Source organism: Squalius cephalus (genome assembly GCF_949319135.1).
Source record: "Squalius cephalus genome assembly, chromosome: 15".
NCBI classification, from domain to species: domain Eukaryota; kingdom Metazoa; phylum Chordata; class Actinopteri; order Cypriniformes; family Leuciscidae; genus Squalius; species Squalius cephalus.
In genome coordinates this window covers 5,255,504-5,267,722 of record NC_137136.1, presented here as the reverse complement: position 1 = coordinate 5,267,722, position 12,219 = coordinate 5,255,504, and the positions used below count along the sequence as shown (strand labels likewise).

At 36.6% G+C, this 12,219-nt stretch overlaps 1 protein-coding gene across 5 annotated transcripts in view; it reads left to right on the top strand.

Annotated features, from left to right (window-relative positions):
* thsd7ab (thrombospondin, type I, domain containing 7Ab) overlaps window positions 1-12,219 on the top strand; it is a 117,333-nt gene that overhangs the window by 49,353 nt on the left and 55,761 nt on the right. For all 5 annotated transcript variants that reach the window (XR_013823713.1, XR_013823714.1, XR_013823715.1 and 2 more), the window contains 4 exons: window positions 1,562-1,743; window positions 4,619-4,687; window positions 6,724-6,879; window positions 8,004-8,207. Coding sequence is in view for 2 of the 5 variants with exons in the window: in XM_079894865.1 (XP_079750991.1) it covers window positions 1,562-1,743; window positions 4,619-4,687; window positions 6,724-6,879; window positions 8,004-8,207 (611 nt within the window). In the remaining 3 variants the exon portion in view is untranslated. The remainder of the gene's footprint in view (window positions 1-1,561; window positions 1,744-4,618; window positions 4,688-6,723; window positions 6,880-8,003; window positions 8,208-12,219) is intronic.

The following is a 12,219-nucleotide window of genomic DNA, read 5'->3' as shown; positions in this document are numbered from 1 at the left end:
TCACGGGGCACACGGCACTTTCTCAGTCTCCCACGTACTGTGAATAGGCAGCTCGAAAAGATAATGGAGTTTTCTCAATTCTGTTTCGCACTATTACGAAAGTAGGAAAGAGAAATCACAAATGACATCTCTTTAATATCTCAATGTTTTTCTTCAGGACAGCAATAGGATTAAATGGAGGTCGAATGGAGGTTCTGAAGTCTTCTGCTTCTCAGATTATAAAAGATCTCAGTTACAGAGATTTCAGGGGTTGTGTGCCATTTAAAATGCCTTTATATTGCAATTAAATTCCTGAATTTGACTTTATGTGTCAGGCAAACAGGATACAGCATTGCTCTTTGAATTTCAGTTTAAGGAAAGACAAATAAAATTCATTTAAGTTCATATGATAGTCATTTTTTACTAGAAGTGTTTGTAAAGAAGCAGGCTGGAAGTTTGAAGGTTTATAGACTGTAAGAGCGATACATAAACTTTTGTGGACCAGGGTGGAAGAATTGTATTTTCTATTAATTAATTACCTATGTTGAATTTCTTTTAATTGCTGTTCAGCAAATCCCCCCCTTCCTGTCATTCCATTTTAACTTCCTCTGGGGTGTGGCTAATTCAGCTTAAATTCAAAACTTGAAAATGTATTAATAAGTTTATTAATATTTTAAATTAATTTTGTCATGCAAGTTTGTCATTTTTATTAGTTTTTAAAAAGTCTATTTAGCTTGATTTTTAATTCACTTTTAATTTTAGTTAATTTAGTGCTTCAACTTACACTTATTTAAGTTAGTGGCCAAGGAATCAAGTTTTATTCCAGTTTAATTAAAGTTTTTCATTTGATATTTATATATATTTTTTTTCTTTATTTATTTATTTTTTCATGCATTCAGCTAGGGCTTCAGGATATTGAAGAAAAATGCGATATGCGATAACTCATTAAATAATGCAATATTCTATATTCGAAACGATAATGCTTAAAGTGTGTAAAATAAACAAATTATCTTTCAAATATATTTAAAATTATATTACCTACATACTTGTTTCACATTCTTTTTGTGACAAGAAAACATCCCTACACTTCTGAAAGCGAACAGCAGTGTTTTATCAGTGTAAACCACAGGGTTCAGGGGTTCAGGTTATCCTACATTAGGTTTATTTAACAACAGAAACTGAATAATCAAATGTAAAAATAAAACACTCCTTAGTTTTCACTGTATGAATAAAAAATATACTGATTCTTATTAAAGCTACAAAAGTTATTCAGCCAAGAGCAGTGAGTGATTTTCTCTGTGTCTTTTGTTCATGACCCCAGTTATTGCAAGCCATTGAGATATGCATATCACAATATATACATTTGCGATATTTCGATAATTTCGATATATTGTGCAGCCCTAAATTCAACCATTTGTTTGGAGATAATGTCTCTTTCCACAGTACATGACAGTGACACATAACCCAAATGTGTATATATATATTTTTTTTTTGTAAAGATTTATTACAGCCACAGTATGGGAGACCCAAAGCACAGATCTAGAACATAATAGCCTGTCTAATGTTTTTGCTGTTATTTCAGTTATGCGTGGCGGAGCACAGAATGGAGCGAATGCCGTGTTGACGCGCTGCTCAGCCAGCAGGACCGGCGGCGTGGGAATCAGACTGGACTGTGTGGTGGAGGTGTGCAGAGCAGGGAAGTGTACTGCGTCCAGACCAATGCAGAACTGCTCAGCTACATCAATAACAACACAGGCAAACCAGGTACAGGCTTCTATTTGACAATGTATAATTACAGAATTATGACATTTTTACAGACATACAAATTTTTCTTTTTGAGCCAGAACAAATCAGTGATTGGCTGATGGCACAACGAGAATGTGTTCCGTCCCAAACCGTGAAGACTGATTATCCTGAGCTGTGATTAATAATCACAATAATCATATTTATTTCATATTAATACATTTATGCATTTGGCAGACGCTTTTATCTAAAGCGACTTACATTGCATTTCAAGGTACACATTTACATTCTTATCAGTTCTTGCTTTCCCTGGGAATCGAACCCATGGGAATCGAACCCATTGAACCCATTATAGTATATAGTAATTATAATAATTATTATAATAACATTACATTTTGTGATATAAAGATGTGTTCATGGCATCAATTAAATAAAGATACAATTTTTAAAAAAGTTTTTATGAATCCATTAGAGAATCTTTATAGGTTCAATTTGACTCCATTAGGGAATTTTTATAAGTTTCATATCACTTTTGCTAAAGTGCTGCAAAAAACCTTCCTTCCTTCCTTCCTTTTGCTAAAGTGCTGCAAAAAACCTTCCTTCCTTCCTTCCTTCCTTCCTTCCTTCCTTCCTTCCTTCCTTCCTTCCTTCCTTCCTTCCTTCCTTCCTTCCTTCCTTCCTTCCAAGAGTCCTCAAAAAATAAGTCACTAGTAAAATTACTATAATAACATGATATTCTGTGATTTACATGTTGCTTTTTAAAAATGTTTTTTAAGAACAATGTAAATACTAGAATACAGTACATGGATCTCTTCCTTATGTTCTTTCTCTACCTTCTCTGCCCGTCACCCACATGCATGTATGTGTGTAAATCTCTTACTCTGCTGTATATATTGCATCAGCATTTCTTTGCATGCTCTACACACACACACACACACCATCACTTGATTAGTGGCCCACCCATCTTCATAGAAAATACCTTTTTTTTTTTTTATCTCTCTCCCTCCTGCTCGCTCTTTTGAGGCTCAGAACTGTATGGTGAGCACATTGAAACTTATCGTAACGCACATGTCCCCGCACATTAGAGAGGATGAGCGCTGACTGCATGAAAAGCTCTGGTTAAAGAACCGCTATTAAAACAGGCCACTGGTGGAGCTGCGTATGCTGGGAAATCTGTGTCCTTATCAGCATGGTGCAGGAGATGTCTGGCTTCACTGGGGGGTAATATGTGCCGCTGACAGCAGATACATGAACGCAGACGCTGCAGAAAGTTAAAGGGAAAATGTGCTGGAGCGTTAGTCAATTGATGGAGTCGTGATGTTCTCGCCCTGGGAGGATGTTGTCAGCTTCAAGATTCTTTGATGTGATGAAACCTTTATCAAATCTATCTGGAAGTGATGCTCATTTGCATTTTCTTCTAAGAATACAACATTGCACTTGTAGCACGAACAGAACGTTTTTTCCCACAGGTGTCCTCACTGTCTTAAAATCAAGAGTGACATATGATACCTTTTCTTATAATTAGATTTTTATAAAGGAACCCTTAAAAGTTTCATATTGATGCCATAAGCGAATATTTAGTTAAATATTGTAAATATTTTAGTTCAGTTCAGTTCACATTTGCACAATACACATCGTTTCAAAGCAGCTTTACAGAGAGTTCCATTTGATTCCATATTAGAGTCTTTATAAGTTCCACTTGAAATCATAAGAGAATCTTTCTAAGATTCATATGATGCCATAAGTCAAACTTAATAAGTTTCATATATGATGCCATTACTGAATCTTTATAAGTTCCATTTTATTCCATAAGAGAATCTTTGTAAGTTGCATATGATGCCGTAAGTGAATCTCTATAATTTCCAACTGATTCCATAAGAGAATTTTTATAAGATCCATATGATGCTATAAGAGAATCGTTGTAAGTTGCATGCGATGCCGTAAGTTAATCTTTATAATCTTCATAAGAGATAAGGTAATAAGTTCCATTTGATTCCATTAGATAATAATTTCATGATGCTTTAGGAGATTCTTTAAGTTTTAATATAATGCTATACTTCACATTATAATACTTCACATTATCACATTACTGTCTGAATGAAAGTCAATGGAGGCGATGCCTTCTCAGTACCCTGAATAAACTACCTTGACATTCGATTGGACAGAGCTGTATTTGGAGTCTACTATGAAAAAATAGCTGTTTCATAAGGGAACTAAATGTGACATATTTATGGTATTACAAACCAAGAAGTTTGGCATGGACAGTTTGGTACTGCTGGTAAATGGCATAAAACACCAAATTGTAAAAACATTGACAGATAATTCACAATGCTTTCTGTTCTTCTGACAGATATAAAAGTAAGTTGTCTGGTCTATTGCATTTCATGAAGAAAATCGAGAAAATAAAAAGTGAAAATCGACAAGAGAGGTGTGAGTGATAATTTAAGGGGAGAAACAAGAGTTTTTAATATTTTACTGACAGATAAGAGTATAGCATGATGGAAATTTTACAACCTAGTCCATCCGAATGACAGAAAATCTTTATTTTTAATGCATCCCCTGATCGTAACCATGCCTTTATCCTGCTAAAAAGTATATATTTTTGATGACATTTCAAAAGTGGCTGTGCATTGTCATTAAATGTATATCATTTTATTGTATTTGTTTTTTGAGGGCCCTTAAAAGGTTCAATGGGCTTATATTTCCCCTTGTCTGCGGCATTTGACGTCACAGCTACGGATAGTTAAAGTTAACCAGCTTATGCCTTGCATTATCCCTTTAAAGCTGTAATATTCTGTAAATAGTCACAGTATAGAGCTCATAGTGACAGTATTTGTCCCTTGAATGATGCTTATTAGCAGTAGTTTGCTAGAGTTGGTGTTTGTGTGTTTTGTAGAAGGTCAGTCTTCAAATGGCCAGACGCCTAGTGTCCCTCCTCTCCTGTCTATCAGCTTTGAGATCTCAGGTAAGATTTTTAACACTGTATTTTGAATATTTTGTGTATTTTTCAACTGAATCTAAGTGTACTAAAGTTGATTTGAAAGTATAACCAACACTTCGTCAAAATGATTGATTGTGAATATCAAAAGCATGCCACAGATGAAGTACATGGACATTTAGTTTGATTTTTATATATATATAACTTTTTTATTCTTTATTTTCTTTTACTCTTTTTTTCCCTTTCCTTTCTGTATCTGAAATAATGGTCTTTGTTTGATCAAATCTCTTTGCCTGAAGCATGTTTACATATTTTGTTTGCGTAGTCTGTTTACTTTCTGTATTTTTGTTAGTGTTTATGTCCATAGAGAGCTCATTACAAGCTTAGATACTGATGCAACACTCTGTGTTTTAGTCAACGCTCTCCTCTGGGCACCAGACAAGTGACAGAGATTGATTGGCAATGACTGTATTTCTTACAGCTTCTTACTGTACGCTCTTCCTCAAAAAAAGCAATTGGGCCATTCTACATTTGATTTCATGGGTTTTATAACATGGGGCAAAGCCAGATCAATAATTTGGGTTCAATAAGATTTTTTATTCAGCAAGGACAACCGTGAAAATAAAGATAATTGTAATGTTTCAAAAGATTTCCATTTCCATTTTATTGATATTTCAATAATATTATTGAGCATATAAATGCAGCATTGATGAGCATATGATCTTAGAAAAAAAAAAAAAATTTCAATCTTACCAAACCCAAACTTTTATATGTTAGTGTATAGCAAGAAATAGCAAGGCCACCTTAGGTTTTTCATCTATTTTCAAACAGTGACCGAATACCAAATCATTCTCATGCTTGAAGCTAAGCCTGTCCACCTGGGTTTGTCAAAGCGGGCACAAGACCGAATTTGGATTAGACAGAAAGTCTGCACAGAAGGTCTAGCCCATCTGGCACGTAAACAAGGACAACCTGTGCAGTGTTATGCTAACTCAGATGATGGTGCATTACACTGAAATCTGTCTCTCCGTTAATTTCGGGAGCATGCTTCACTGGAACAGTTGAATTGGAGTACTGTTATTCCCCATGCTCGGTTTCGAGTTCAATCAATTTTTTTTGAAGGTCTGTGGCGCAGTCAATCTTCTTGTACTATTTAGTTCACAATCTGTGCACATTTCTGTGAACATTTTTGTTTTGGAAGTCTCTAGAGAGCAGAACTCACCACATATCAGTATGAGAGAGCTCCACAAGAAGAGTTTACCTTGCTTTGATGCAAACGCAGCAGTCATGTCACCTGTCACCCATCAAGCCGACAGGAAAATCCTGTGTTAAAACATTAATGTATCACTCTTGTTTATGTTTTGAGTTTGGATTTTATAGTTTCACGCATATTGAGTCCAGAAAGGATTTACGTAGTTTGTTCCTTCCTTCCATCCATCCATCCATCCATCCATCCATCCATCCATCCATCCATCCATCCATCCATCCATCCATCCATCCATCCATCCATCCATCCATCCATCCATCCATCCATCCATCCATCCATCCATCCATCCATCCATCCATCCATCCATCCATCCATCCATCCATCCATCCAATGCAATCTATAGATAAAGTGCAATAAAATAACCACTTAAGTCTATTTTGTATGTTTTCTTTCCACTAATCTAACTAGAAAAAACACGCTATGAAAAGCCAAATAGCCCAAAATTGTTTTGCCTGTCTTATTCATTTTATTCTTTTTTTTTTTTTAGAATTATTTCATTTCATTTTATCATTATTTATTTTAGGATGGTTTATAACAGGAAATATTATCAAATTAGTTAAAATATTTAATAAACAAAAATCATGTGCATTCAAATTATGCTAAAATCTGTGGAGATTCTGGTTTTCTCCTGTTTTTCCTTTGCTGTGATGCAACTGGGAATGGAGATTCTCCGGAGCGTGTTAAATGTTGCCATTTGTTGTTTCCTGCAGTTACATAAACCTAATTGTACGCCATGTGTCGTCTCCATGTGAGAGTCTTATTGCAGTGTTTTAATGTGTGTTTATATGCATTATAGCATCACAACCCGTAGACGTTCGGCTCTGCAAGGGAACGTCTCCAAGTACAACGCAACTGTGTCACATCCCGTGCCCTGTGGAGTGTGAACTGTCCCCGTGGGGCGCCTGGGGGCTCTGCACCTTTGAGAATTGCGAGGAACGGGTCGTGAAGAAAGGTAAACATGGCTGAAACAATAATATATTCACCGGAAACAAAATTTCAATGTGAGACAATATTTTACTGAGCTGTTCTGCAGCTTGTGTTTTTGCTGAATACCGACTGACTGGGAGCCAGAATCTAATATTTCCTTTTGATTTCACCATTATCTTATATTATTGGTCGAGGATGCTGCATTGCAGCATATCTGCAGCAATTATGCAACAAAAAAAATGTCTTCATTTATATTAGAACAGTACATACCCGAAGCACACAGATAAACTTGAGTATAACCACAAAAGGTAGACCTCAGTACTAGAGCTAACATGTGAATCTCACACAAACCATATTAGATGGTAAAGATGGTACTTATAGTTAGTAGAATGTCTAAAGTGGACATCGAAATAAAGTGTAACCTAGATGAACGCCACTTTGGCTGAAAAACAAAAAGCACAGAGACCCATGGCTATTAAAGTTGGAATTTACTGAACTTTGCCTCTATAAATAAAGGTAAATCTAAAAAAAGAACATGTCCAGATCACCCAAAACCAATAAAACGACAACAAAAAAAGAAAAGAAAATGATGCCCCATTTTATGGCCTGTTTTTAATATTATATTTTAATTTTAAAGTCTAAGTTTAACAAACGTGTCTATTTTTAATGCCGCTTTCTTCTATTGCAACAATATTATTAAAATCAGCGTTAAAGGCAGTAGAACTGATTAAATCACGATTAAATGATTAAATCACTCTCTTTTTTTGTATTTCTGTTGTGAACAGTACCTACTGATTTTGTATTGCTTTATGGTAATGAGAATGTGGAGGGTCTTTAATTGTGATAAAAAAAAATGTCAATGTAGAAAAAGAGGTTTGACTTACTTTATGCAAAGTAGAATTTATTTTCCTTTTACATTTGGATTGAAATGTGAATTGGATATGTTCTTGAGAGTTTTGTGAGAACCACCCTAAAAAGATCACACATCCACCAAAAATCACCTCAGGATGAGTTGGTTCAAGTAAATTGGGGAACATATCTAATATTAGTTTGATATTTTGTGCTAATTCATTGACATTTTAAAGTGTGGCTAAATGCCACTAGGGATGGAGGCAATTAATAGACCATTTACATCACGTTTATTTGCAGGTTTCAAGTTCAGACGACGTACAATCATTAATGACCCCACGGGTGGAGAGGGGAACTGTCCTCACCTGGTGGAGGCCATCCCGTGCGATGATCCCAGCTGTTTTACCTGGCAGGTGATCAAGCTAGAGGAGTGTATCCCTGAAGAAGAGATGGACTGCGGAGAGGGAACTCAGATTCCACAGGTCCGCTGCATCAACAGCCAAGGTATTAAACACATTTGAGTTACAATTATTAACACAGGATATCTGTGTTGGATATCTGAATCTGTGTTGATTCAGACGGGATTGGGATCTCTGTAGTGGTGTTCGATTCTTGAGCAAATCATTCTTTTAAGCCGGTAACCAGTCGAGGTGGTTCACGGAATTGAACTGAATCGAACTTTCGTTCCGGGGTGATGACGCAAGACATACACGGTCATTGTGCATCACAGAATGAGCCAATAAGCATGTCCAGATGGGTTATTGAACCAAAGCATTTCATTCATTCAGTGCTGAAGTGCCAACTAGTCTCTCCCTATGGAGGATCCCTTTACCACTCTACAGATAAAGCGTTGTCGGGAAAATTCGTTTCGCGTACCTACCCCGAAGTGACAAAATAAAATAAAATTCTGTATCAAAATTTATAAGGAAAGACCAGTACTTTGTTTAGGCTTGGTCTGTAGGGAATTCCAAACATGCGCACATATATTCATGCGCACATATATTCAAACGCACATAACTATAGAACCAATTCTTAATGCGCATGTGAACGCCATCAGCGTTTCTCACAGGTTCGCGTTTAAAGTCTGTGTAGAGAGAATGGTGTCGTCTTAGCGGCCCCTAATTTAATAACAAATGATCATTGCGACGGAAGCGAGTCAATCAAAACTAACTTTAGCTGGAAAATAACTTTAATAAAGAACCGCTATAAAGCCAAAACAATCTCTGTTACCATAAATTATACGCTTATCTCTGTAAAGCTGCTTTGAAACAATCTACATTGTTAAAAGCGCTATATAAATGAGGATGACTTGACTTGACTTGACAAAGAACCGGTTCGAATTGAACAAATCTAATACAGGCAGAGTCGAAAGTCAGCTTTTCGGTCATGTCTGACTCAAAAAGAACCAAATAATACCAATATTCTGTTCTTTGTGCGTCAGTTCATTTTTTTTTTTTGGTGCAATAACCCGTTTGGACATGTTTGCTGGCTCATTTGGTGCTGCGCAACGAGCATGAGTGCTACATCTTATGTCATCAACCTGGAACTAAAGTTCGGTTCAGTTTGATTCTGTGAACCAGCTCGGCTTTTAAGAACGATTAGTGCATGCATCATGAAACATGTTCAGTTCAGACTCAGTACAGTCACATATTAATCACATATCTCTGTGAAACTGTGAAACCTACAGTATAACTAGTTACATATGAATAGAGCTTGAAGGGGTAGTGAAAAAAAAAGAAAAAAATGGAAAATTTGGCATCAGGTGTCTTTTTTCTTCAGTAGAACATTATTTACAACATTATTACCTGTAAACCACAGCAACAGCAAACGGTCCCGACCACGTTTATGGCAGTCTCGAGCGCGAGCATACTGTCAAATAATTGACTTGCCATCGACTTGCATTATCGGCAAGTTCTACGGTTTCAGCTAAAAATCTTTTTCACATTTCTACCGAAGAAACAATCATCTAGGATTGCCTAAATTAACAGCAAATTTAATCCATCCCTTCTAGAAAACTGCAACAGGAGCACACTCTTATTGCAAAAATGCTAAAATAATCTCTTGCATGAAGCTTGCCAGGTGATTATACCGCCAGTAGATTCCCACTTGTGTTCAGACGGCTTCTGTGTCGGAAATCAAAAGTAGGATTGATTTTGAATCCGGTAATTAGCCTCTGGGAATTCAAGCTATATCCTGAAGATGGGCATATTTATTTAGTCTCTCAGCTGGCATGTCCGGAACATTTCCCTTCTCAGCTGGAGCTATTTACAGGGTTAAAGCTGCAGAGAGCGGAGGAGTGTGAACATGATGCTAATGGTGATCGTGTCCTCCTCCAGCTCAGCTGCTCAATAAAGACAATCTCAGATAGCTGGAAGAGGCACTTGTATATTTGACCGGCTAAAGACTTGCACTCACTCATAAATTGTCATTCTCTTCAACAACAGCATGTTGAGGAGGTCCTCTTATCAGTGTTTCCTGCAACAATATTTAGGAATATACTGTACACCATTCAAAGGTTTGGGGTAGGTAAGATTTTCAGCATCATTGCGCCAATCTTCAGTGTCACATGATCCTTCAGAAATCATTCTAATATGCTGATTTGCTGCTCAAGTAATGTTTTGTATTGTTTTCAATGTTGAGCGGCTTTATATATTTTTGTGGATACATTTGTATCTGATAAATTTGAAATAGACATTTGTATAACATTAGAAATGTCTTTACTTGATGAATTTTAAATGTATGCATCTTTGCTCAAGGAAAGTATTGATTTCTTTCCAGAAAAAACAGAGATGTCTTACTGACCTAAACTTTTGAACGATAGTTTATGTAGAGAAACTGACCACTAAAAATTAGCTTGGTATAATTAGAACAAAAGCCACTTTTTGGAGCCTTTTTTGCATTGAGAAAAGATCTAGCACTTGGTTTGGTAATATATCTGATGTAATGATATTCACAGTGTGCTGTCCGATTTGATTAGTGTGCTTCTTTTTAATGGATTGGTGAAACCGTTTGAATCAATCTTAGGAGTCTGAATTGGTGAATTATGTGTACTTTAAAAAAAAAAAAAAAAAAAATGCTACTTTGTAAGATTAGTGAAATTTGAAATCAATCATATCACTTACTAGTTGTCCACCTGACAGCAGGAAGTTAAAGGTGAAGTGTGTAATTTCTTCACCACAATAGAGACCCCAAATGAAATAATGACTGTTTTCGAACAGGTTTCCTGGGAACTCCTGCTGTCTGCCATTGCTCGGGTAAACGGATGGATTCACTCCATTGGTTGTGCTAGTGTTGCTGTGCCAGAATGCTAAATCAAACAGAGCAATGTTTTGATTGGCACAGTCACAGTGTTCTGACAGGCTTCTAAGTCTGACAAGCTGTCACCCCTGTATCTCTAGTCTAAAACAACTTGTTAGTTTTGCTAAATACTCCATGTTCTCAAAATGTTGAAAGCGTTATTGTTGTTCATTTTAACTACAGTGCAGATTATCTGGGAAAACGGTCATGAGTGATGTTTGATGATCAGTTTTCATGTCTAAAATTGTCTTAAATCATTTTAGCAGGTTTTGTGGTCCAGAACTGTCCGACCGATATGTAAAATGACCAGTTACAGCTTGTTTTTTTATTTTATGTACCATTTTGAGCATTTTTATCTGAAATAGCTGGATATCAAAGAAATAGACATAACTCAACATATTCAGTCTCTTTCAAATACTCATTGTTTCCAACCTGGCAAAATTTGGCTAATCCATTAATTCTTCCTCTAAAGTGCTCATAGCAACCGGGTGGTTTGCAAATCCTTTGTTTCTTTGCTAAAAAATATCTGAGGACCATAATGGATGTTTGAAGTTAAAGGGATATTTCACCGCTGGAAAGATGAATGTGTATTTAAATTGGGTCATTTATGTAGTAGAAATGTGAAATTATTTTAGAAGTTGGTGTCTTCTAGACTGAGAAAAGCCAGAAAATGTATTTTTGGCTCATGTGGATGAAAGACGACAACTCCCAGAATGCACTTGCTTCGCTGCCCTACGAGGCCACTCCCAAGCCACGCCTACCGGTTACAGAGGGCAGTATCGGAAGAAATGACACAACTAGGCTACTAGTCGACTCGAAACTGAAAAGACGGCGTTTTATCGTGAGATCCCCCTATGGGCGGGTTGAACACATGCGGAACGAGGTCCTCCTACTGGCTGTAGTCTCTCGCCTCTGGACAAAAAAGCCTCCGACGCAAAACGACAATTTTTGCGTCATTGGAGGTTTTTTCCAGACACACAATACAGAAATCTCTCGTCTCAGGGGGACATGAGGGAGGGAAGCACGGTCATTAGAAAATACTACCGGGTTTCTACTGATACCAAGCTTAATGCTAATCGGTGAAGTATCCCTTTAATAACAGTGGACGCTTCCAGTTATTGCTGATGGAATTTCATGGAAAGTTTTGCAATTCTACCACATTAAAGGGGTAGTTCCCCAAAAAATGAAAATTCTGTCATAATTTTCTCACCCTCATGTT